The sequence below is a fragment of the Paramisgurnus dabryanus genome, chromosome 19, assembly GCF_030506205.2.
Source record: "Paramisgurnus dabryanus chromosome 19, PD_genome_1.1, whole genome shotgun sequence".
NCBI classification, from domain to species: Eukaryota; Metazoa; Chordata; class Actinopteri; order Cypriniformes; family Cobitidae; genus Paramisgurnus; species Paramisgurnus dabryanus.
Genome location: NC_133355.1, coordinates 22,478,281 through 22,503,855, shown reverse-complemented (window position 1 = coordinate 22,503,855; position 25,575 = coordinate 22,478,281). Strand labels below are relative to the sequence as shown.

The following is a 25,575-nucleotide window of genomic DNA, read 5'->3' as shown; positions in this document are numbered from 1 at the left end:
AAAAAACCCAGTCTCCAGTTATTGCACCTTATGTATGCATGTTCATTTACAGTTTTTTTCCATGATTTCTTACCATGAAATGAACAATAGTTTAGTTTGACTATTCGTTTTTAATTAAAATCACATCAACATTTAGATGAAAACTGTTCCTCGTGCAATTGCGCTGGAGAATGATAATGGAACAATGGTACAAAGAATGGCACCAATGGAAAACCGCACAAATCCAAGTCTTTGAACTTCCTATTTGGCAAATGCACTTTTATCAGACCAGAACATCATTTAATTCCCCTTTTCAAAAACTCGTAGCAATTTAATTTGCTCTGTGCTATGATCTTAGTCATTTGCTTCCTACACATTTTCTTCAAACTCGGCATCCTCGCAACTCAAAGTGGGTGATGAATGTTGGCTTACTTCCAAGAGGTTTCTTCAGTATATTCTTTCAGGATTTTTAATTTGCTTGTCTGAAACTTAAAAGCTTTGTGATGTGGGACGAATAGAATGTTGGCTAGGTCGTGAATTAATAAAATGAATACTGTAAACAATCCTAAACAATTAACACCGGTTAACAACAGCACTGACATGTCAGTGTTTAAATGTAATGTGCGGCACAGTATTATTTACAAACAGTGCATCTGCAGAGTATTGGTGTGTTCCTACTGTTTACATAAATACAATTCTCAACACTTACTGGTTGCATTCGTTATTGTATTGTAAACTTTGTTAATATAAACCGTGTGTGTGTTTGTTTAACCTCTTTGTCCATGCTGTCCAGGTCCTCCTTGCAGAGTGTATACAGTGGCATGGACTCAGACATACTGGGCTGGCGTTTCCTCCGTGAGGGTCCGGGCTGCTCATTGTCGCGACTCGAACCTCCACCCCCATCCTGCTGCTGAGACCCCTGACCTAACCTTAAGAAAAACACAAACAATTAATCCACAAACGCACTGACTCCCAATCAGTGCCTGGTAAAGCAAGAGTAAATGCAATCAGTCAATAGTGCAAAAGGCATTTTGGGTAAATATGTTAACCAAGAGGAAAATGGCTCCGTGTGCTTTAATAAAACAGCAAGGAAAGACAGAGACATTACGCAAGAGAGACGTCACGCCAGAGACGTCACGCCAGAGACGTCACGCCAGAGACGTCACGCCAGAGACGTCACGCCAGAGACGTCACGCCAGAGACGTCACGCCAGAGACGTCACGCCAGAGACCTTCGATTAGAGGCACAAAAACATTGACCGGGACATGCCAACCCAAAGAACATTAATGTTTAATGTAACATTAGCAATAAAAACAGTGGTTTTACACCTTTACGCCAAAACAGTGTTAGCCCAATAAGAATTTCACATGTGATTTACAGGCTACACATTATTGTAACCATTTCAGTAAATTACAGCGCAACCGAACCATCACCTTGGCGTTGCCAGCATCATGCTCTATCTATCATCCCTCAAAAGAAATTTTGTAAGGAATATCTTCCCAACCTACTTGAAATGCAAACACATTTCCACACTCCTGTGAAACTAAGATATGTAATACAAAGATTAGCTGGATTCAGCTGATATGGATACTTGAAAAAGTGAACATGTTGGCTTGATCTGAAGTAATCACTAGGCAATCTAGAGCGATAAACCGCTGCAACACCTTTAAAGGTTGAGAATACTAATGTAACGCAAACAACTTGCTGCAGGCTGCATCTGTCAATTCACATGCATGTGTCCTTGACCTTTGTTATACGTAGCATCCAAGGTACTTCAGTTGTACAGGTACTTCAGATTAAAGGGTGTTATCATTCTAGCAGTAGCGTCTTCTCAAAGGAGGCAAGAATGCTTTACAAAGTGCTTCTAAAGATTAAGATGACAAAATAATCAACAAAATTAAAAAAAAAATTGCAAAATGTAGTTGCATACTAACAAAATTCTGCATACTAACAAAGCACCTGACATGTGGTGTAACATATGGGGCTAAAGGTGAAATACAGGGAAAAGGTGGGTCCCGATTACTATGACCTGCTTATTAACCTGTCACTTTGTAACAACATAACCATGACTACATACATGCATCCTCATAATGAGGTTATAATGAGATTTTGGAAATTTTACAATTACATCTCATGTAAACACAATACCGTACTTTGATCTAAAAAAATTTATTAAGCTTATAAATTGCAGCATGTAAAATGTTTTTTTAATGTGGCGTATGCCAATTCCACACAATACACAACTAATATAAAGATTTAAAATCGCATCTATTGCACACTAACTGAAGTGTGTATATGTGTTTTTGTCATGCACCTTTAGCACAAATTCATATTAAACTTGACAGAGTTCAGGAAAAACTTTATAATGTCAACACGACTCGCTGTCAGCAGTCTTGCCTTCATCCAGAAACAGCGCAAAAAAACATGACAGCACGTATAGACGGTTTCATCAGACACACACGCATTGTTGCAGTTAGGTGTCTTAACCAAGGTGAACTTCCAGTCTGTATTTCTTTTTCGGTCTGACTAATGGCTAAACTGATCTCTAAAAGAAATACCTTGTTGAAAATAAAATGTTTTGGTTTGCTGAAGATGAGGGGAGACGACGAGCATGAATCACAACTGTGCAAGAGGTTTGGCAGCCAGGCAAGAATACAAGGACCTGTGGCTAACATTGTATGCATTCATTTTACACAGTAACAGTGGATACCTTTCGTCCATATATCATATCTAACCCGTGCTTTACTTGTTATTTATTTCACTTGTTAATAAACTACTATTAAAGGCAGGGTCCATGATCTCTGAAAGCCAATGTTGATATTTGAAATCACCTAAACAAACACACCCCTACCACAAAAGAGTCTGGAATTTCTATTGATAGATCCGCCCCACAAATACGCAACCCAGGCAACGATGTCATTTAGTAGATAGCCCCTTACTGCTGATTGGCTACAAGTGTGTTTTGGTAGTCGGCCCGACTCTCTTTTCCAAAGCGTTTTTCAGATAACGTGCACTCCGCCTTTAAAGGACTCTGTTGTTATCGATCATATGGGGAAGTCTACCGTAACTTGCGTTTAGTCCACAACAGCCAACTGTTTTAGAAATGCACCGATATAAACATTTTCTACCGATAGCAGATTAAACAGCCTGATATCGGCCGATACCAATAGTTTGGTTATGTCAACTTGCATTAATCAAATTTTAAAGGGGTCATATTATGAGATTTAAAACTAAACTTTCAATTCACTTTCATTGGATCACTTCCGGTTTGTGACGTCACGCTGAACAGATCCTGCATCGTAGCTCCGTCGAGTTCATCATCTAAAAGCTTCTTTTTACCATCTTATTCCTATTTATATAATATAACTTATTAGTTTTACATAGGAATACTTTACCGTGACGATTATTGAGCAGTACTACCACGTGAAACTATTTATCACTAATAAACACCCAGTGTTAGCTTATAGCCCGCTAGCATCCACACGGTGGAGGCTGAAGCTAGCTTTTTCCGATCTAATGGCGGATTCATCTGATATATGCTTTTCTGACCTATCCTCACCTGAGCGGGAAGCTGTGGAGGAGTTGTTTCCCGGTTTTAGCAGATCCAAGGCGAGGTACAGCGCCCACTTCACCCTGCCTTCCGACGTCCACAAGCGAGCAACAAACATGCATTCCACGCGATGCAGCTTCACGGACCGTGAACGACATGAAAGCGATCGGGAAGCTGTGGAGGAACCGCTGCCCGGCCTTCGCAGATTCAGCAAGCCAAACATCACCCTGGACCCAGACGTTCGCAGGCGACCGAGGCGTGTCACAACCGAACACCCCACGCGATGCAGCTCCGGGGACCGCGTTCGGGTAAACGAAGACGCCATCGCCCAGCATGAAAGCGGTAAGACTCCGCTTGTTATTGTAACATGTACTACTTGCCACATGTATAGTTTAGCTTCTGCTGTTAGCATAGAGGGGTTTACATGCACTAAGTGTATTGAAGTATTAAGGTTAACTGAGAAGGTTGATGAACTAGAATCGCGCATCCGAACGCTAGTTGAGGATAGCAAAACCGCTAATGTTACGGTCGCAAATAATCTATCGAGCAAAAAGACTAATGGCTCGGTTCCGACATCAGATGCTAATATAAATATTACAAATACTGTATCGAGCGCGCATAGTGTTTATCAAAATACACATGGCTCGGTTCCGTCATCAGAGTCAAGTCGGCGGTCAAACTGGGTGACTGTTAGGCGGCATAGTCATATAAGGCGTCCTTCTAAGACCCATAACGTAACGACAATTTCTAACAGATTCGATCCCCTAAGGAGTATACCAGCTGAAACACCTTTTAAAAGTGCCCTGGTCATTGGAGATTCTATACTCAGGAACACTAACATTGAGGCACCAAACACCATAGTCGACTGTATACCGGGAGCCAGAACGTCTGACATTAGATCCAAACTTAAAGTGCTGGCTAATGCTAAGCGGAAGTTTTCTAAGATTGTTATACACGCCGGCACGAATGACACTAGGCTCCGCCAGTCGGAAATCACCAAAGATAATATTAAGGAGATGTGTGAAATTGCAAAAACAATGTCAGACAATGTAATATGCTCTGGTCCCCTCCCCGCCTACCGGGGAGATGAAACACATAGTAGATTAGTGTCTCTCAATGGATGGATGTCAAAGTGGTGCCCTCAGCATAACGTAGGGTTTATAGACAATTGGAAGCATTTCTGGGGAAGACCATTTCTCCTAACCCGAGATGGCCTTCATCCGTCATCGGAAGGAAGTGCTATACTCACTAAAAAGCTGATCAATAGTCTTAATTCTGATATAGTCTGACTATCCAGGGCCCAGGTCAGGAAACAGACGGATCGGCTTAACCGTCCATCTGTTAGCTGCCGTGATATGTCAAGACCACTTATATCCCAGCACTTCGAGTCAATCTTACCGAAATATCAGCACATTTCAACTGTATCTGTTCCCCGAACTAATAAATACAGGGCACCGCTTGTTACATCTGGTACAAATCTGATTCAAATAAAATTAGAAAACAATACATTAACAGATGAATCTCGAATCTTAAAATTCGGCCTTCTTAACATTAGATCGCTTACCAATAAAGAACCTATTGTCAATGAAATAATTACAGACCAAAACTTAGATGTACTCTGTTTAACAGAAACCTGGCTTAAAGCAGACGACTACATTAGTTTAAATGAATCCACCCCACAAGACTATTATTATAAACACGAACCTCGATTAAAGGGGAGAGGGGGTGGTGTAGCTACAATATACAACACAATTTTTAAAGTAAACCAAAAATCTGAGCTAAAATTTAAATCATTTGAAGTAATGTTGTTAAATATGGAAATAACTGATCGTAACCACAAACAGCTTTCTTTTGCTTTAGCGACAATCTATAGACCACCGGGCCACCATGCAGATTTCCTTAATGAAATAGCAGATTTCCTATCTGAGCTTGTAGTCACTGTAGATAAAGCTCTTATTGTTGGTGATTTTAATGTCCATGTGGACAACCCAAAAGACGCGTTAGGACGTGCGTTTATAGATGTTCTAAATTCTCTCAATATTAGACAAAACGTGACAGGGCCAACGCATACTCGTAATCACACATTAGACTTAATTCTGTCACTCGGACTCAATATTAATGACGTCGAAATATCACCTCAGAGTGATGCAGTTTCTGACCATTACCTTGTGTCATACACTGTACTTCTAGATAGGATCACTCAATCTACAACATGCTACCGACTAGCCAGAACAATAATTTCCACCACTAATGATAGCTTTATTAGCACTCTTCCAGACCTGTCCCAAATGAAACATGTAGCAGATAACTGTGACGATTTAGATATTGAAATAGAAAACCTAAACAATGTCTGTTCTAACACATTGGATGCCGTTGCTCCCATTCGAAAAAAGAGATTCAAAGAAAAACCGCCAGCTCCATGGTATGACCATCACACAGCAGCCCTTAAAAAGGCAGCTAGAAAAATGGAAAGAAATTATAGAAGCACAAAGTTAGAAGTATGGCGCGCAGCATGGAAACGGAGTGTTAAACACTACAGACAGGCTATTAAAACCGCCAGATCTACATATCTTAGCAAGCTTATAAATGAGAATCATAATAACCCTCGTTTCCTCTTTAGCACAGTTGCGAAACTGACTAGAAACAAAGAACAAACAGAAACCAATAGTAAACTTCAACACAATAGTAACGACTTCATGAACTTCTTTTCTAACAAAATTTCGGCTATTAGGGAAAACATCGTAGCTACCCAGGCAGCCACCACTCTACCCATTAGTTCACTTAACACTAGACTACCATACGAACATCTTGATTCATTTAAACCTACTACAATAGATGAGCTCTCTAAACTAGTCACATCATCCAAATCATCGTCCTGTATATTAGACCCCGTTCCCACAAAACTACTTAAAGAAGTATTCCCTGTAGTGTCAACCCCGGTTCTAAACATCTTTAACTCATCGCTAGAAATAGGATACGTTCCAATAGCTTTCAAACTAGCAGTTATTAAACCGCTAATTAAAAAACCACAGCTTGACCAAGGAGAACTTAATAACTTTAGACCAATCTCAAATCTCCCTTTTCTTTCGAAAATATTAGAAAAGGTAGTGGCAAGCCAGTTACGCACATTCTTGACAAATAATAGTACATATGAAAAGTTCCAATCAGGATTCAGGCCCCACCATAGCACAGAGACAGCGTTGCTTAGAGTTACAAATGACCTCCTATTAACATCCGATCGTGGTGAAATCTCAATTCTTATATTACTAGACCTTAGTGCAGCATTTGACACAATAGACCACAGAATCCTACTCAATAGACTAGAAAACTATGTTGGTATCAGTGGTCAGGCGCTAGCCTGGTTAAGGTCATATCTAACCAATCGCTATCACTTTGTTTATGTAAATGAGGAAGAGTCATATCACTCCCTGGTTAAATACGGTGTACCGCAGGAATCAGTTTTAGGTCCTATCCTGTTCTCGTTATACATGTTACCCCTAGGAGACATTATCAGGAAACATAACATAAGTTTTCACTGCTATGCGGATGATACCCAGCTTTACATCTCCTCGCATCCCAGCGAAACACACACGTTTTCTAAGCTAAAAGACTGCATTAGCGATGTTAGTGACTGGATGGCACATAACTTTCTTAAGCTCAACTCCAATAAGACAGAGGTACTTATTATTGAACCAAATCGCTACAAACATAATATGTCAGATTACAAATTGCACATAGATGGCTGTACTGTGGTGCCATCTTCCACGGTTAGGAACTTAGGTGTGATGTTCGACAGCAACTTATCCTTTGATAGTCATATCGCCAACGTCTGCCGCACAGCATTCTTCCATCTTAGAAATATCTCAAAAATACGCCATATGCTGTCTACATCTGACGCAGAGAAGCTTATTCATGCTTTTATGACCTCTAGAATAGACTATTGTAACTCGCTACTTGGGGGATGCCATTCAAATCAGATCAACAAGCTTCAGCTAGTTCAAAACGCTTCTGCAAGGGTACTTACTCGATCTAAGAAGTATGACCACATAAGCCCAATTCTGGCATCTTTACACTGGCTACCAGTTAAATATCGCATCCAATTTAAAATATCACTAATCACCTACAAAGCTTTAAATGGCTTAGCACCCTCATATCTTAGAGAATTACTATCAGAATACAATCCATCACGCACACTACGGTCGCAAAATTCTGGCCTATTTATTATCCCTAGACTATCAAAAGTGTCTAAAAGTGGAAGATCCTTTTCCTACTTAGCCCCTAAGCTCTGGAATGATTTACCAACCGATGTCCGAGAATCAGACACAGTCGATCATTTTAAATCTAGACTTAAAACTTTTCTCTTCAACAAAGCATTCGCATAATTTGTCTAGTAAAGGTTCTTAACTCGCAATAGTTATTTTCACGGAACAAAGCACTCACAGTCATAACACAGACCAACCAAATAAATAAATAAAAACCTTTTCTGCATGAACACTTAAAATGAATTGCATTAAATAGTTTGCCACCGTTTGCCACTGAACCTGCATTAACGACGACAGTGGGGCTTCCGGCCTTAGTCAAACGGTTTGGCACGTATGGTCGGGTTGCGATTTTGGTGCTTTCGTGTGTCTTGTGAATAGTATGCCATACAGACCCGTTTGCCACTGAACCTGCATTAACGACGACAGTGGGGCCTCCAGCCTTAGTCAAACGGGTTGGTATGTATGGTCGGGTTGCGTTTTTCGCGCTTTCGTGTGTATTGTGAATAGTATGCCATACAGACCCGTTTGCCACTGAACCTGCATTAACGACGACAGTGGGGCCTCTCAGCCTTAGTCAAACGAGTTGGCACGTATGGTCGGGTTGCGATTTTGGCGCTATCGTAAGTCTTATGAATAGTATGCCATACAGACCCGTTTGCCACTGAACCTGCATTAACGACGACAGTGGGGCTTCCAGCCTTAGTCAAACGGGTTAACAGGTATGGTCGGGTTGCGATGTTTTTTGGCGTTTTCTCCTGGTCCTGTAAATGGTATATAATATAGACCCGTTTGCCAGTGAACCTGTATTAACGACGACAGTGGGGCTTTAGGCCTTAGTCAAACGGGTCGTCAGGTTTCATTTTCTCTTAAAGATCGGAAGGTGACCCTTATTTACCATATATACCCTCGCATTGGGCCCCCAATTTGCTAAATCCTCAACTGTGGATAACATAATTATGCCGCAATATTTAGTCTGTCTGGAACTAAACTGAGTTAAACCACATCACTGTGTGACACTTCAATACATATGAACGGCCGCTACGCTAATACGATTTTGTTTTTCTCTCCCTGTCTCGTCCTCGACCCGAGGACGAGACAAACAGACCCAGTCCCGGTAGATGTGAAAGTCGGCACACCTCTGATCTACTGGCTGTCCTTCAACGTTATGCCCAGCTGATACCTGACAAACGATCACCGGCAGAACCGCTTAATCTCCGCTAAATCTCCATTTCCGTTCTCCCAAGGGTTTTTCCCTCCTAGGACTTATTTTTCCTCGGATAAAAGCACGGGGGTTTTTTTTCTCCTAGGGGGTTTTTCACCCCGGGGAGGCAGCCTTTTTGGGCTTTACCTAGCTTCCTCTTCTATACGTTGCTTTAGTAATACGTGCAATTATAATATTGAGTCATAGCCGCAGCAAATTTAACTGCTCATGCTTTCATGTATTTTGTTGTGCTATCTGTCGTTTTCTGTGCTTTTCACTGCTTCTATTTATGTAAAGCTGCTTTGAAACAATTGACTTTTGTGAAAAGCGCTATATAAATAAAATTGAATTGAATTGAAAAATTAGTCTTTGGTGTCCCCAGAGAGCATGCGTGAAGTTTTAGCTCAAGTTACCCCACATATAATTTATTATAGCATGTTAAAATTGCCACCTTGTTGGTGCAAGCAAAAATTTGCTGTTTTTGGGTGTATCCTTTAAAATACAAATGCGCGGATGAAATGCAAACATTGATCGCAAGGTTGGTGGTTTGATGAAATTAAAACTCAATTGTGCTGTCAATTATTTTTTATCTCTCTTTCTCTCTGCACTAAATGGCAGTGCCATGGTTGGATAGTGTAAATTAAGGAGTGGTGTTTTTGTAATTAGACTTGCTACCTACGTCAATAAACAGGCGAAATCTGAATGACACAAATTTTCCCATGCTTACAGAGAATGGTTTACCAGAACAAAGTTACTATGTTGTTCTTTATCACTTTTTCTAGGTTAATAAAAGCACTGGGGACCAAATTATAGCACTTAAACATGGAAAAACTCTGATTTGTTAAACTACGACCCCTTTAAATGTTCTAAATGTGATTCATTCATATAATGCCAAGTTTAAAATTGCATTTATCGACCGATAGCGGTTATTGGAAGATTTATCGGTGCATTTCTAGTTTGTTTATGTTGTTGCTGCTGAAACCCTCTATAAAACCGTTACAGGTATTGTCAGAATATTTTTGTGTTCATCACGGCACCAAATAACAAAATACGTCCCCTAATGCAAATGAATAAAAAAATGGACAGCAACAAAAAAAGTTATCAGTAAGTGACATGCTTTTTATTAATTATCATAAAGAAAGTGATATAATCAATAATATCTATTTATAGTAGATTATTATTAATAACAGTTCTATTCGCCTACATTCATTTTATGCATATTTTAATTTTGGATTAAACTTTTTGATTTTCTTACTTGATTTTATAGAACTAGTTGCTAAATGTAAATTAAAAGTTGCTTCATACCATGTTCGTATACGCAACGCAGTGGTGCAACATGTGATCAAAGTTATCTTTCCATTTTAATCAGAGTTTTTGTCCTAACCATCCACGACACCTCAACATTTCCATTTTTAGAAATGGTTTCTATTTCTGCGACGACATGCATGACAGCTTCGCCTATACGGAGATCTCATTCAAAGAAAATTCTGTGCATAATGAAAATAAATTATCAAATATGGAAGAGGAGAGAATGCTTATAGACTGCTTATAGTTTAAAAGCAGAAATATAAAACAAATCCCAGAAGTTGCACAAGCCATAAAAAGCAGAGGGATGCATCGGTGTATGTGTGTGCGCTCCTCAGTTGCAGTGTGAGAGAGCAAAAAAAAAAAACAACAGAACAAATGCAAACAGAGCAAATCTGTTCTGATTGGCTGTGTCTTGTGATTGACTGGATCGTGCTACACCTCTTTAAGTATTGACAGACAAATTGCTCATCACTGGAATTATATCTTGCTGCATCTAGTTAGGACACGGTGTTATATGCACTGAATCTGGAAACTTTATAAACATCAAATTGATGACAATATAACACCGGACTAGAGATAAATGAATGCAGAGTAAAGACCTGATCGTTTCAGAAATTCATCTCTTTGCATTCTAGAACTGTGGGCAGCTCAATGGTTTCTGTAGAAACAGAGCCTGACTCAAGAGGATTGTGGGTAATTTCCAGACTGGTCTGCCAAGCAAATCAACTCTGAACTCACAGTGGAGACACAAAGTGAGGCTGGAGTTAAACAAACCATCTACTCCTGCTTATATGAGACAGATTCGGAGAGCTCTTCCGATGTGCGCGTATACATATCGAAAAACTAAGATCGGTAAGATCAGTGCCGACTAAAATCTCATTACTGAAGTTATTTGAAAACTTTCACGTAATATCTTAGATATTTACAGGGCTCAAAATTGCAACCATTGTGCTTGCATATGCTGCTGAAATTATATTGGAGCAACCTCAAAATATATTTGGGAGTGAGTGCAAATGATGTTGTGGTGTGACCTGTTTTAATTTCTTTACAAAACATTCGCATATACTGTGGAATAATTAGCCAACTTCTCATAGAGACCAATGAAACTTTATAAAGATGACTCAGTTGTGCGCTGTTTTTAGCATCCAAAGACACGAATACATATTCAAATACTTATTAAAGTCCATATTCAGAGCGGATTTCATCGTTTAATTGACAAATACACACTGACAACCCATTAGAATAAAAGTCTGTGAAACGTAATAAAGTTGACAGAAATATATTACTACTGTATAGCAAAATCTACTTTTAAAATAATAAAAAAATTATTTATGACACAAAATAATCACTCAAAAGATTTGTACTTTCATTTTAAACTTAAAACAAAGTTTTGTTATGCAGCACTTTAACAAAAAATATAAATTTAATAAAATAAAAAAATTAAATTGTTTTATTTTTATTTGATTATTTTAGACAAGATCAATCAGTTTATTAAGCATGCTATTTGATAAGTGAAATGTAATTAACCATAAAAAAATTTAAAGAGAAAATACTAAATACAGTAAAATTTAAACAGAAAAAAATGGGACTTGAATTTAAAATAATAAAAAATAACATTAAATGTTTTTATAGGGCCACATCTACACATTTTAAGCATAAGTGCATAAGGCTAAGCACAAGTCAAGTGTATGACAACTAATTTAAGATTGAGTATGATTGTTCAAGCATTTAATCTTCAGGATAATGAAGTTGTGTAGCTCCTATAATTTTCAATGGATGCTCCTAAATTTTTGCTGGTGCTCCTAACTTCAATTTGGGAGCACCAGTGCTACTTGTATTTACATTTACTGGGTATAAATTCACCTACATGAAATGTAATAATCATTTAAAATATGAAAATAAATATTTTGCAAATTTGCTTCCCTGAATTCAAATCTAAAACTTCATATTAAAGTTCAACTTCAAGGTCTATATAAAACTTTTCAGACAAGGCTCCACATATTTCTGAAATTACGTGCAAACTATTCAATGTACAAGCCCATTCATTCAACTATAGACTGTACAAGACTAGAAATTTTCATATACCTCAACATTTTACAATACTCTACTGCTGCCTTGCAAAGGCATTATTCCATTTATTCACGCACAGCAAGTCCAGTCACACGTCTACTGAAACTTCAACCTTCACAATATCAGGACAATTAAAAGAACTGATCTTGGGTCAGGGCCATGTCTCCCATCTTTAACATTAAATGCACAACCAAACACAATGAAATGCTGAATAACTGAATCTTATTGTACTGTTTGCAATGGACAGCCTTTGTGTTGTGAAAATGAAAAGCATTCCAGCTTCGTGTTGACCAATCGATTTTCCAGGACTACTAAATAGGCATTTAAAAGTAGTGATGCACCGATTTATCGTCCGCCGATATTAATCGGACGATTTTTGATGCATTTGAAACCGTCGGCATATCGGCAATAGCACGAGAAAGGCAGATACGTTTGTTTATTAATTAACTGCATAAAGAAATCCATTATATGTAACTGTATAGTATTGTATACAAGTGTTTAATATCGGCATCGGTATCGGCCAGAAGTTGTCTGTTTAAATCTGTATTGGTATCGGCCCAAAAAATCCTATCGGTGCATCCCTATTTAAAAGTCAAAGTATATTAAAGCTAAACTACAAACAAATTTTCACTAAATTTTATGGAAAGTCACAGCTTAAATAACCTCCTTGTATAACTTTTCTAAGCCCTTGTAGTCACAGTTACATGACATTTCATGACCGTGGACAATCTCTGAACAGCTCTCTCTCTTAAATTAGCAATTTGTTTTAGATGGCTCTTGTAAAAACATGTATTCGGATGTAGCGGCACATACAGTCCTCTTCTCCTTCGCTACCTAGCAACAAAAAATGAACATGGGTGATTTTGCACGGACGCTCGTGGCCTCTCATTTTCTGTTCTTGAACCGTTCAACAAGCTCTGTTGCCAGGAGACCAGTACATCATCTCATCAGCGACGCAAGAGCACTCGATGTGATTGTACATGTGACACGTTGTAACCGGGCTCCATGCGGTCTAGGCTATTCACTCGAACACATCAGGCCTTGCCGCAGACACAGAACGAGCTAAAAAAAGTGGTGAGAGCTCATTATGAAATATCAGCTCAGCTTCCAGGCGCCTCGCTTGTACCTGTCTAGAGCGCTGTGGTTATACCATCACATATTAAGGCGAACAATTATAAAGTTGCCGTGATTGAAAACACACCAGTAGGTATTATGGGGAGGCAGGAGTAAGCCAAATGGAAAAAGTCTGAAATCAAGTAAAGTGCATGCTGATAAAGTAAGAGCTATCCGCTATTCAGAGCATGTTGGTAATAATAGTGCCATCTTGTTTTGTCGCTTCGTTTTATCGCTAGGTGCTCACTAGACATAATTTAAATCAATTCTCCGCCTTGTCTCTTTGAACAGCACTGAATGCGCATAAATAACCAGATAGGAACACTGGCAGGCACGTTGTGCACTATTCATCTCAAGTTTTGCATCTTTTCATAAAGATTTCTCTCGTCGGCACATTTTGGCACAGAAGGCATACTACTTCATCTCATTCTATCATCATTTACAGTCTTGCTTATATTTTACTCTTGTCAAAGCATTGGCCAATGGCGAAATTCGCTAATAATTTGTGTTTTACAACCCCAGATCTGCCAAAGCATAATGCTTTATATCCCTTTGATTTTATTCAGAGCTTGTGAAATAGACTCCATGAGAAATTCAATACAAAACGAAAAAATAAAGCAAGCACAGCACACAGGCACTGAAGAGAATTTCGCTGACCGGGCACATTTCCCAAAGGTGCTTTCTAACGGGGGACCAAAAAATGACTGCGCGAGAGGTGTTTGGGGCATACAGGAGGTCTCCACGCTAATGAAAACGTTATACTGTCAGGGTATGATTTCTCTTGCTGTTATCGAAACTTCTCTGTATTAAACCTGCTGCAACCTCATAACATAGATCCTTAAGGCTTTTTTATAGTTATGGTACAGTACAAACATAAACAACTTATTATTCGGATGACAGACGTTATGTGTTGTGCTTGGGATACTGGAGGCCTGGGTAGCTCATAAATACATTTTAGGGCACACTCATATTATCCAAACCATGCCCCAGCCAGAGGTGTAAAGAGTAGCTGAAAGCCATACTTGAGTAAAAGTACAAATTCCTTACTGTAAAAATTACTCCACTACAAGTTACAAGTCACCAATTTAAATACGACTTGAGTAAAAGTATTAAAGTAACCCAAAAGTTAAAAGTACTCAAGTATTTTTACTCGTACTGAATGTTGGCTTAAAGATGCACTAGTCCTCAACACAAAGAGACATTGTAGGTCTGGGCAGTGAAACTAAGAAAGTTTATTTATGAGGTTTTATTTCCTAATATAGAAAAGAAATCAAACACCTCAAAATTTTGACCTGGCAGAACAAACACAGATTAAACATAGTCACAGTCTTTTGACTAAAATTTAATTAAGTTTTAGTCATATTTTTGTCATCTGAATTGATTTACTTTTAGTCTAATTTTATTCAACTAAATGCCATGAGATTTTAGTCTAGAAATCTACATGAAATTTAATTTAAACACATTTAATTTTAGTCTAGTGTCATTGTGTACTTGAATGTGCCATGCTGAAAAATATATAGCCTAACTTTGTGATATAAATATATGGTAACACTTTACAATAAGGTTCATTAGTTAACATTAGTTAGCTACATTAGTTAACATGAACTAATAATGAACTGCACTTATACAGCATTTATTCATCTTTGTTAATGTTAATTTCAACAATTACTAATACTTTATTAAAATCTTGTTAACATAAGTTAATGCACTCTGAACTAACATGAACAAACAATTAAAGCTTACATTTTTATTAACTAACATTAACAAAGATGAATAAATAATGTAACAAATGTATTGCTCATGGTTTGTTCAAGTTGGTTAATACATTAACTACTGTTAACTAATGAACCTTATTGTAAAGTGTTACCAAATATTCTTATATAGGCCTATCCTAAAAAAGATATAATTTTAATATTAAAAAAATTACAGTAAACTAAAATTACACTAACAGAAATATGATAATGCATATTAAAAACGTGAAGTTGTTCATTTGAAAGATTAATTGTAAACACATGTAGTACGTAACACCACTATCTCACAAGTGCACTACATTTCTTCCGTCATGCATCCCTCTTTACAGTAAATACATTACAGCATACTTGATTAAATGTGAGGACAGTGAAATTAACTTATTATCAATCTTATAATGTACTTAAGTTACTCGGGCAATCAGTACAGGACCTCGCTGGTTTATATAGTAAGTTATATCAAGTTATGTACCAGCTCAGGTTAGCTGATAAGGTAGCATCAGAGTATATAAACATTTGTGCTTGCCTTTGAGTTGCGGGATGACCCTCCTGCAATCGCGCATCACTTTTGATTTGATTGTAGCATCACAAGTTTAACAAAGGGTCCCTTGACTGAAGCAAATGTGATATGCATCCATATGTTTGCTCTTTATCTCTTCTCTCAGACCAGACGCGAACTTTTCTCTACAGTTATGACATACGCAGCACGCAGATGTCCCGCTACGGTGGCTCAACGCAAGCCATTCAGCGTTTGACATCAAAGTACCGCGAGACCAGACTTCTCCATATGCATTTGTTTCGCTCTCGCAGTACTTTGATTTCATACGATTGCTCTGCGCAGCGCCAAATGTGTGTGCGTGTAACCTCGCGACCACAGATTCTATCCATCATCACCCTCTGACACTTTCGTCTCGTTTTTATTTGACGAATAAACAATGTAGCGAGTAACGTTAAGTGTCATTTCAAATGTAGTGGAGTAAAGAGTACAAATACCCAATCAAAAATGTAATTGAGTAGAGAGTAAAAGTTGCTTATATTTTTTATACTCAGTACAAGTACAAAGTAGCCCAAAAAATACTTAAGTACAGTAACGAAGTACATTTACTCGAGTACTTTACACCTCTGGCCCCAGCTCAATTGTCACCCCTCCCTACTCCCCCAGATGCACGCACTCACACTGTACTTTATCGATCTGAGGCCGGGCATGCTTTCGTCATTAAAATGTGATGGTTTTGAAGAAAACAGGAAGTAAAGTGCTCTCTTAACACTGCAACACACTATAATGTTAAGTCTGTGTTTTTTTATTCAGAGTTGTATGTTGCCCGATGATCATATTGCTTAGTTTTCGTGTGCAGCTCGGACATTCACGTAACCCTGCCGCACCCATCAAAAGGTTTTTACGGAGGCAGATGAAGGTGAGTGGTCGTGCAATTGATGTCTCTCCTTTTGAATCCCGCTCAGACGCGATTGCGATCACACCATAGCCTTCCTCTGAGACCAAGTGAACCGCGCTCCAGCCCACCCGTGCAACCCAGCTGGGGCGCGATTAACCAAACCGCCCCTGGGCGCTGTACAGAGTAGGGTGGCCATTCGTGCCAGTTCCGCCGGACATGTCCCGAACAGAATTTCGGGTGCGTTCTCCGGAAATCGCATTGGTCGAATGCATACGTCATCAAGGTTTAATATTTCAGGTTTAATTTCAGAAAAGCAACCGTTACATTTCAAGGGAAGAATTAAACTACAATGACTGAAATAAATCTTAATTTTCTAATGTATTAACTGAAATGTAATAACTTCGATGACGTATGCGGTCGTATCCGGAGAATGCAGCGAAATCCTGTTCGGGATGTGTCCGGCGGAACTGGCACGAATGGCTACCCTAGTACAGAGCGATCACACTAGTCAAACAAATCAGGCTTTAATAAGAACAAATCAAAAAATTACAAGCATATAAAATAGAAAAGAACAAAGTTAGAAATAAATTAAGGTCTAACAGTAGTATTTAGGTACAAAAATAGTATAAAATGAATAGTAACACTGTTTTGAAACTAAAAATTAAATATAATAATTTTTTTTAAAGCTATAGAAGTGATTATCATTTTGTCTTCTGTAGTTTGATTGGCGTAATGACTCAAACATAAGCATTTCTTATAAGAGAAACTGTCCCTTTAGGAATAGATAAGCACGGATCCATACACTGACACATCTGATTTCTTTCTGAACTGTTCACTTATAATAAACGACTGTTTTTATGTGAATACTTGCCACGACTGTGGTATTACAAGATAATTTGTCAATCTCCTGTCAATTAAAAAGAAATTATGTGTTTGTTGCCTTTTAAAACACTGTGCGTGAGCTTTTGAGTTTGTGTAGCATCTTTGTAGCTCAAATTGTCTACAATCGCTTAAATGTTAACATTTGCAAGGCTTATAACTTATAAGGCTACATAAATACTTATTTCTGATTACTTGACTGATTATTATTGATGCGATTAGTTTCATGTATGTGTGATATTTCTGCTTTTCTGACTGCGTGGACTAGACGTCAATCTGTCAAGCTTTAACCAATTTGTATTAACAGTATTTCATGCAATATTTTGCAGTTTTAACATGTTTACATTTACTTGTTTACAGTAGGCTAATAGGCCAATGTGACTTACAAGCGAGGAGTAGCCCATGTCCATCATTTGTTCCAATCTATTCCAGTATAAAATTCTTTCAGGTCACACAGAAAAGGCGTAAGACAGGACAGTAGTGCAAGAGCGATTCGAAAGCAGACTTCATTATGATTTCTCAAAGCAATGTCGTGGTACTTTGATGTCAACTGTCTGTCGGTTTTTTCTGCGCCGCATGAACTCAAACAAACCTTTTGTCTGGGATACATGTTAGATGACGGCAAAGCGCACGTCTCCAAACAAAGCGCGCACCCCCCCCCCACCATCACAAAAATAAAAATCATCGGATTTACGTGATTTAGACAAGTCATCCCACCAAGGTCAGAAAATATGGAAATCCGTATTTATATGGAAAATCACATCCCTGTAAGCGCACTATTTAGGGTGCAAACCAGTCAGATTAATGAATAAAAAACATATAAACAATATATACAATAAAAAACAAAGACACTATGGGCCCTATCTTGCACCCAGCGCAATTGACTTTGTCAGTGACGCATGTATCATTCGTATTTTGCGCCGGCGCACAGCGGGGTTTTTCCCTCCACAGATGCACGTCAGCAAACTAGGGAATGAACTTGCGCTCCCTGGGCGGTTCAGCGCAAAAAGGAGGCGTGTTACTTTTACTGAATGCATTTAACATTATGTAGAACGATTTTATGTACAAAAAAAAATTGGGTTTTCACAGGCAGGGTCACATTTTACATGTAAAGCACTAGGGTCTAAACAGTAAGGAGAGGGAAACGGTCAGAAACAACCAATTTTCGAAAAAGAAATACTGCGAAAATGGAAACAAAGTGCAGGAAATGATCCCTGTAATATGAAAGGTAGTGTTTGACAGATTGGGACTGATTTATGATAGGAAATGATGTGATTGATTTATATTATACCTGTAAGAGTCTAAGTAAAGAAATTGGTGCTTTGAAATTCAATGCCTTTGCTAAGTTTTAATACACACACAATAAGGCGGCAGGAGAGTACCTGAGGGTGGACAGATCTCCCTGTGCTTGCAGAGACATAGAGGATCCATGCGAGTGAAGATAAGAGGGAGGGCGAGAGGCCTGCGGTCCCCTGCGAATCAGTTTGCCAGTGACATGGTCATAGGTTCGCATCTCTGGCGCTGGCGGCGACTTGTGCTGGACGGGAAGGGGCTGGAACAGAGGCCTCGGGACAGAACCCTGGACGTCTGGAAATGTGCCGGGACTGCTGCTCCTGAATGAAAGGTTGTTAAAAAAAATTGAGTTAAATATTTAACTTGTTATTTATATTTTGCTTTAGCAAGTATTTAATTATTTTACACAAAGATAATAGTTGGATTGGTCTCTTATATCAGCTATGTTATGGCTGATATGCAGATGATTTTAAATAGATAAAGACGTTCTCCTTTTATGCGTCACAGACAGTTTAACATGAGGGAATTGTAATAAATGATTGCACAATTTTACATTTTTAGGTGAATGTCTGCAAATATTCTCTCTCTTATTTAAATGTAATACTGTAGGATCAGCACAATCTGATGGTTTATGGTTAAACTTTACAGTAGCGTTGAACGTTTTCTATCCTGAAGAGCTATGATACGCACTAAAAGTTTTATTGAACTACACAGAAAACACTGATGCAGCAAAACTTTACTGTTCAACACTGAATCGGATGCGTAAAGATAAAAAGGGCACAAAAATGTGAGCGAGTGTGATAAAAATACCTGTGTGATTTGTTATAGTCCTCTCTGAGAGGAAAGAGTTGTTCTTCCACTCGCTCCCAGCGTTCCAGGCAGCTCCACAGCCAATCAGGATTCACCACATGAAGATGTTTACAGCCCAGAGCCTGACGCACTTTCTCTGTGCCTGAAAGACGCATAAACATAAAAAAATAAACATCAACAACACTTTTTATTTGAAAGTTTCTGGCTATGTCAAATCTCATATTCAAAGTTTTGTCATTCGTAAAACGTAGACGTGATATTTGCCTCAGTAACCCGTTAAAATGACTGACCTGCACCCATGTCAGTTACCCTGTGAAAAATGGGTACCTAATATGGGCTCAGGTCACTCATGTTATTGATTTGGTTAACTTTCAAAGTTTGATACGAAATTACATTTACATTTGAATAAAGGAATATTTAAATGGAAAATCATAATTGGGTCAATGACCTGACATAAATTTTTTTGTGTCTGTATGGTTCAATAAAATATAAAAGGGTTCAAATAAATTTGCAGATTACCTGCATACATTCTCTTTTTTGAGGACCAAGTCTAAAATTTCTGGTTTTATTTCACTTTGACATAATATTTTGGGCAAAAATGTCAATGTGGTGTAACCAGTCTGTGTCAGTTGGTGTAACTAGAATTTTTTAATGTAAATATAAATATATTCATAAAAAAGTGGAATAAAATAGAATAATCTAGTTAATAAAATTTTTTTACAAACATTTTTACACCATTTGTCAAAGATTATTTAGAAAACAGAGCTGTTTTCAGCATATGTCAAGACAAATAACTAATATAATTATATTTTAAAATTATTATTATTATTATTATTTTGATGATTATGCTTACATGCCATCAAGGTGGAAAAAATATTTAATATTTCGCATTCTTTCACGCAATTGGCAGTTACACCACTTGACATTTTCAGGTCCATTCAGTCTTAACTTTCATAAAAATTGTGCAAATGAAATTTTTTATTGCATAAAATTAACATAAATACACTATGTGCATTGAAATAAACCTGATGCATGCTTTTAAAACAAGTTTATTAAAAAGATTTTTGAATTTCTTATCTTGCCAAACCGTTTTTGTCACTGCCCTAATTATGTTTATCAAAGTAGTGTTAGACTGTATTTCAATGCACATTTACAGGCCCTTAAAAAGAACACCTTAGTGGTGCTGCTATTATAAGAATTAACCCTGAAATTCCCATGGGCAGATTACATATGATGGTGTAATTGATGACTTTCCATCAAATAATGTCAGAAAAGTCAGGGTTAGGAAAGGTTTAGTCTTTGGTGTTTAGAATTCAGTGAAAAAAAATTTTTTTTTGTGTGCTTTTTGTTAAAAGTGCTTGTTTGTTTGAAATAATTATTTATTTGTGTTGTTACAATATCTTTATTTTAGCAGTGGTGATGGATGGCACTGAAGGGCGGGGTTTTCCCAGGGCGCCACACAGTCTAGAACCACCAAAGATATTGTGAGCCCATAAATAAAACACAACTTTCACAGTACACCTGAACTGATGGTATGTGAAGCTGGGTCTACATAAGCGAGACATTGGAAACCACAGCGAAGCAATTACAGACAAACAAACTGGCAGCAGACGCTGAGATCTGTGAAGAATACACAACAAAAAGATACAGAAGACTTTCAGCTTTTCCGGCTTTGTCAATTCACTTTCATCCTACACTCTTCCTGTGGCTCCTCTCCCATTTAAAACTGCTCCTGTGATTGGTGCTTGACGGAGATGGGAAATAGTGCTGGCTCAGGAACAGAGGAACGCTAACAACAGTTAAAATGACAGTGTGGTGACATTGGATTGTGGAAATGTTTGTAGAGCTTAATGGTGGCCAATTAGACAACACTCGACTGTAATTAGGTTTTCACTTCATTGTCCAAGTCTGTGTGTGAGTGCATGTGGGCTTCTTTGGGGGCGGATGGTGTTAAGATGAACCCGGTGAAACAATAGACTCATTTTAATTTATTTGCATGATCGACACTGGGCAGCGGTGGATAGTTTTTTGCATAATGGATTTCGAGTGGCAAACGGGTTTGATTAGTGTCACCAGCAGAAGTTCTGATCCAACACCAGCTCAGAGGAACAATTAAATGATAAATCATCAATGACAACACTGCATGTGCTCTGTATGATATACATCACACATATGCTCACAAACACATTACTAAGCATTATATAATGCTTAACAGATCACTAATTTAAACACATTTGAATAGTTATGAGTGTTTGATTTATAACCTAAATTATGTTTATAATTGACTGGTCATAAACTACTCTGCCAAGCATTATAAAACAATAGTTAGTTCCTCCCATCTTTACATTTGAATAAACTGATTAATGATGAGCAATGTGAATGTTTTTTAAACAAAGACTGCAACTGTAGCTGCCAACTTGTAGTTACAAGTAAAGGAGTCTGGGATGGCACAAGGTTGACTACTAAATCATAGGGATGCACCAAACAAAAGTATTCAGCCCCAAAAATCATTTTCAGTGTTTGGGAAAGTAAGTGAAAAGATAGAATACATTTTACCTAACAATAAAGTTTTTGATGACACAATCGGCTCGGCTCGAAACACCCAGCAAATGGCCAAGCACATAAGCTCAATTGGTTCTCATCACATTTCACGTCTAAAACACATGACCGTGCTGCTTTCCTACTTCTTTTCGAAGCGTTTGGGCTCCAGAGCATCTGTCATTGCCAGCAAGTAACCTAAGCATTGCTTGACGTTGTGACGAGCACCCACTGGCAAAAAAAAGAAACCGTGGCCTATAAACCATGAATCTCAGAGGTAAATAAATACTGCCACCATCATAGCCCTTATATTATGGAGTGTAAAGCCCTTTTCACACCGAGATTATGGAAAATTCACGTAAAATGCACCTGGGATCGTTTGATTTTGGCTCATTCACACTGCCAATCATTTTCCGGAATCTGTGCATGCATTCACACATATGCCGTGGTTAAAGGTGACATAGAATGATTGAACGGGGTATTTATTCTTGTTCTGTGATGTGACATGTAGACAAAAAAATTTTGTTTGGGTCTGTAATGCCTTAGAAGATTGCTAAAAACCTCTCTCAGATAGCTCTATTAGGGTGGGGGATTTTAAACAAGTGCTTTTGCACCTATTTGGCTCCCCCTACTGGCTTAACTTGCAATCGCATTACAGATTGGCTGACTTTGCTGCCACTCAAAAAATGTAACCAATTATTTTAAAGTGGAGGGGCAGTTAGATGCCTGTGATGTCATAAGCATCAGTTTTTCAGATTGGGCCGTTTTCTGGCTGACATTTCTAAAAGAGGAATTTCTATGAGACTGAGATGTTTAGCATGTCTAGCACTTTTTGTATGTTCGTGAATGCGGGTAGACTACCATTATTCAACAAAGACAAGGTAAAAATGTTTTTTTAATTCTCTGTCCCCTTTAAAGATCCTGTTGACGTATGTAAAGTCCTGCACTTTACCGGCAGGTTTTTTCTGCAGAGTCTGAAGCATAGACTGTAAAAAATACAGCCCATTGGTTTGTGAAGATCGTTTTTGAAGCTTAAAGTAGGCGTTGCCTGCCGTCGCCATCTTGGCCGCGCGTCACAGCAAATCACTCGCGGAAAACCGAAAATGGGTAAAAGTCGGTCTGAAGTCTTGTGAAACCACGCACGTGCATTTTTGTCTATGATAAGATCATAAATGAGCATGTGATGCGCTGTTCTATTATGCTGCTGATTAATCTCAGTTTCAGGGCAGATAGGGACTCCCTGATCTCACTTTGCAGATATTTTCTTTGGGAATGTTAATCCGCATTTAATTTCCCCTGTGTAAAAGAACTGAACGAAAACTTCCTTTTGAGATGACACGAACTTACTCACTATGGCACGGCAATTTACTGCACTGGCTGTGTCTGAAAACTCTAAATTGCTGCCTTCTGCTGCAGCTTTCCACGGCAGGAAGGCATCAAGGCATGTCCGAATCCAGTGTTAGGTTTACTTCCTGACTCCTGAGATCTTGTCCCACAATCCTATGCGTGTGTGCGCAAGGGGAATGTGATTGGCCGAGCCCTGCCAAAAATAAAATGGCGGCCAAGAAAGCGGCTGGAGCGCAAATTTAGTCCAAATAAATGTATATTTTCACTTTTTACACCTTTTAATTGCATTTCTATCGAGAAATTAGTATTGTAGTTTTCAAATATGTGATTAGTTATCACAAAGGCGCTCTCAGTTTAGATTTCAAACACACTGCCTTTAAAGTGTGTCCGAAAGCGTTTCTCTTAGCTGCCTTCATGCCTCCAAAGTCATTGCCTCATGAGGCAGCGAGGCAACAAGTCAGCTGCCTTAAGTTTTCGGACGCAGCCACTGTTTCTGCCTTTTGTTCGCACATGACACATTCCGTTAAATAAGAGCAATGTTACTAAGTCCCCTTTTATGGGAGTGATCCCAAAACATTTACAGTACGTGTTTGTGTTCACACAGAAGGCTCTCTACCAATTTTATGGAAATTTTCTAGGATCAAAGTGCTATGTGAATGGGGTCTATCAGAAAAACTGCTAAAGTTCTGCTAAAACATCTGAGAGCTTCATTAACTGCTTAAAGTGACCCAGAACAAACATGAAGCAATAATGGTTTTACTACAGCCATCATTTGTGTAGACAAAGTTCATCTGCACTCTCCACCTGGTGTATAATTCACTACTCTAATGTATATAATTAGGGCTGGGAGTCACCAATCAGAGTCAAAGACAGCCCCTGAAAAATAACCAATCAAAGCCTTCAGAGGAAATAATAATCAAATTCACAAATAATACGCAAAAAGCCACAAACCCCAAAAGATCTTAAAATTACCTTAACCACCCCTTACAAAAATAAACACATTAATGTCATGTTTTCCACATGTGATCCCATAAATTTCACATGGAAATTCATATGGGATTCACATAAAAATGTTCCACATGTTCCAAATTAAGAAAATGAGGCCACTTGTGAAATTCATGCTTTCTGCAAGAGACAAATATGAGGAATACTTATTTAAAAACACTCAGACCCATGTGTTAAAGACAGCAAACACTAGGGATGGGCACGAGTACTCGATTGCTCGAGTACTCGAACGTGGCATCGATGATCGATCACGAAAACGATGATCATGTGGGTTTATTTATTTATTTATTGTGAATATGGCGGCATTTGGATGTCTGGTTAGCATTACAAGCGCATGTGGTAGGTCTGGAGATGCGTGTTGACGTTGTGTCAAGCTACGCAGAACGACGTATGACATCAGTAACATTACCATAAGTGATTCAAAAACAAACATAATTCCGCGCGACCGCACCGCAGAAACCCGCTGATCCGCGCAATGCGCGGCAGCCCCCTGATCCCGTGAAGCCAGCCACAACTCACATCACTGAGGCACCATGGTTTAAGGATGTCGTGATTTTCGGAAATACAGTCAGTCAGGTGCAAAATGTACAGCGCCGTCAAAAGTTCAATGGATTATCATCTCATATTTAAACATCAAATGTCAAGAGATACCAGAGAGCCATACGAGCATTACCATTACATCTTGACTGAGGTAAGAGGACGACACGACACAGCTAAACGCTAAAATGATAGCAAAACACTTAAAGCTGCTTAATGTTAGGAAGCTTGAACTTTGACTGGACGTGTTTAAAAGTTCGCTGTTTATGATGCACATCCACAAAGGGAGTTAAACTTTCTTTTTTTTTGATAACTTAATTGAAACCTTAGTTGAAGTCTTGCATTTTATGCAGATAGATGCACGTTGTACATTTATGTTGTATAAAGGCTTAATATTATGCAAAGTGTGTCAAATAGAAAGGGCTTTGGTTTGTGTTTATTAACCCTTTAGTTTCACTTCATCACGCAGCTTTTCCTGTTAGAGGTTTCTGTTAAAAACATTTGATTAATTAGGAATCTAGTATGTGTTCATTGTTCTGAC

At 38.4% G+C, this 25,575-nt stretch overlaps 1 protein-coding gene across 2 annotated transcripts in view; it reads right to left on the bottom strand.

The window, feature by feature from the left end:
• Positions 1-25,575, bottom strand: part of ctdp1 (CTD (carboxy-terminal domain, RNA polymerase II, polypeptide A) phosphatase, subunit 1) — a 141,962-nt gene that overhangs the window by 96,546 nt on the left and 19,841 nt on the right. For both annotated transcript variants that reach the window (XM_065293353.2, XM_065293360.2), the window contains exons 9-11: positions 19,608-19,749; positions 18,887-19,117; positions 752-908 (exon numbers count right to left, since the gene is read on the bottom strand). In XM_065293353.2, the coding sequence (XP_065149425.1) occupies positions 752-908; positions 18,887-19,117; positions 19,608-19,749 (530 nt within the window). The remainder of the gene's footprint in view (positions 1-751; positions 909-18,886; positions 19,118-19,607; positions 19,750-25,575) is intronic.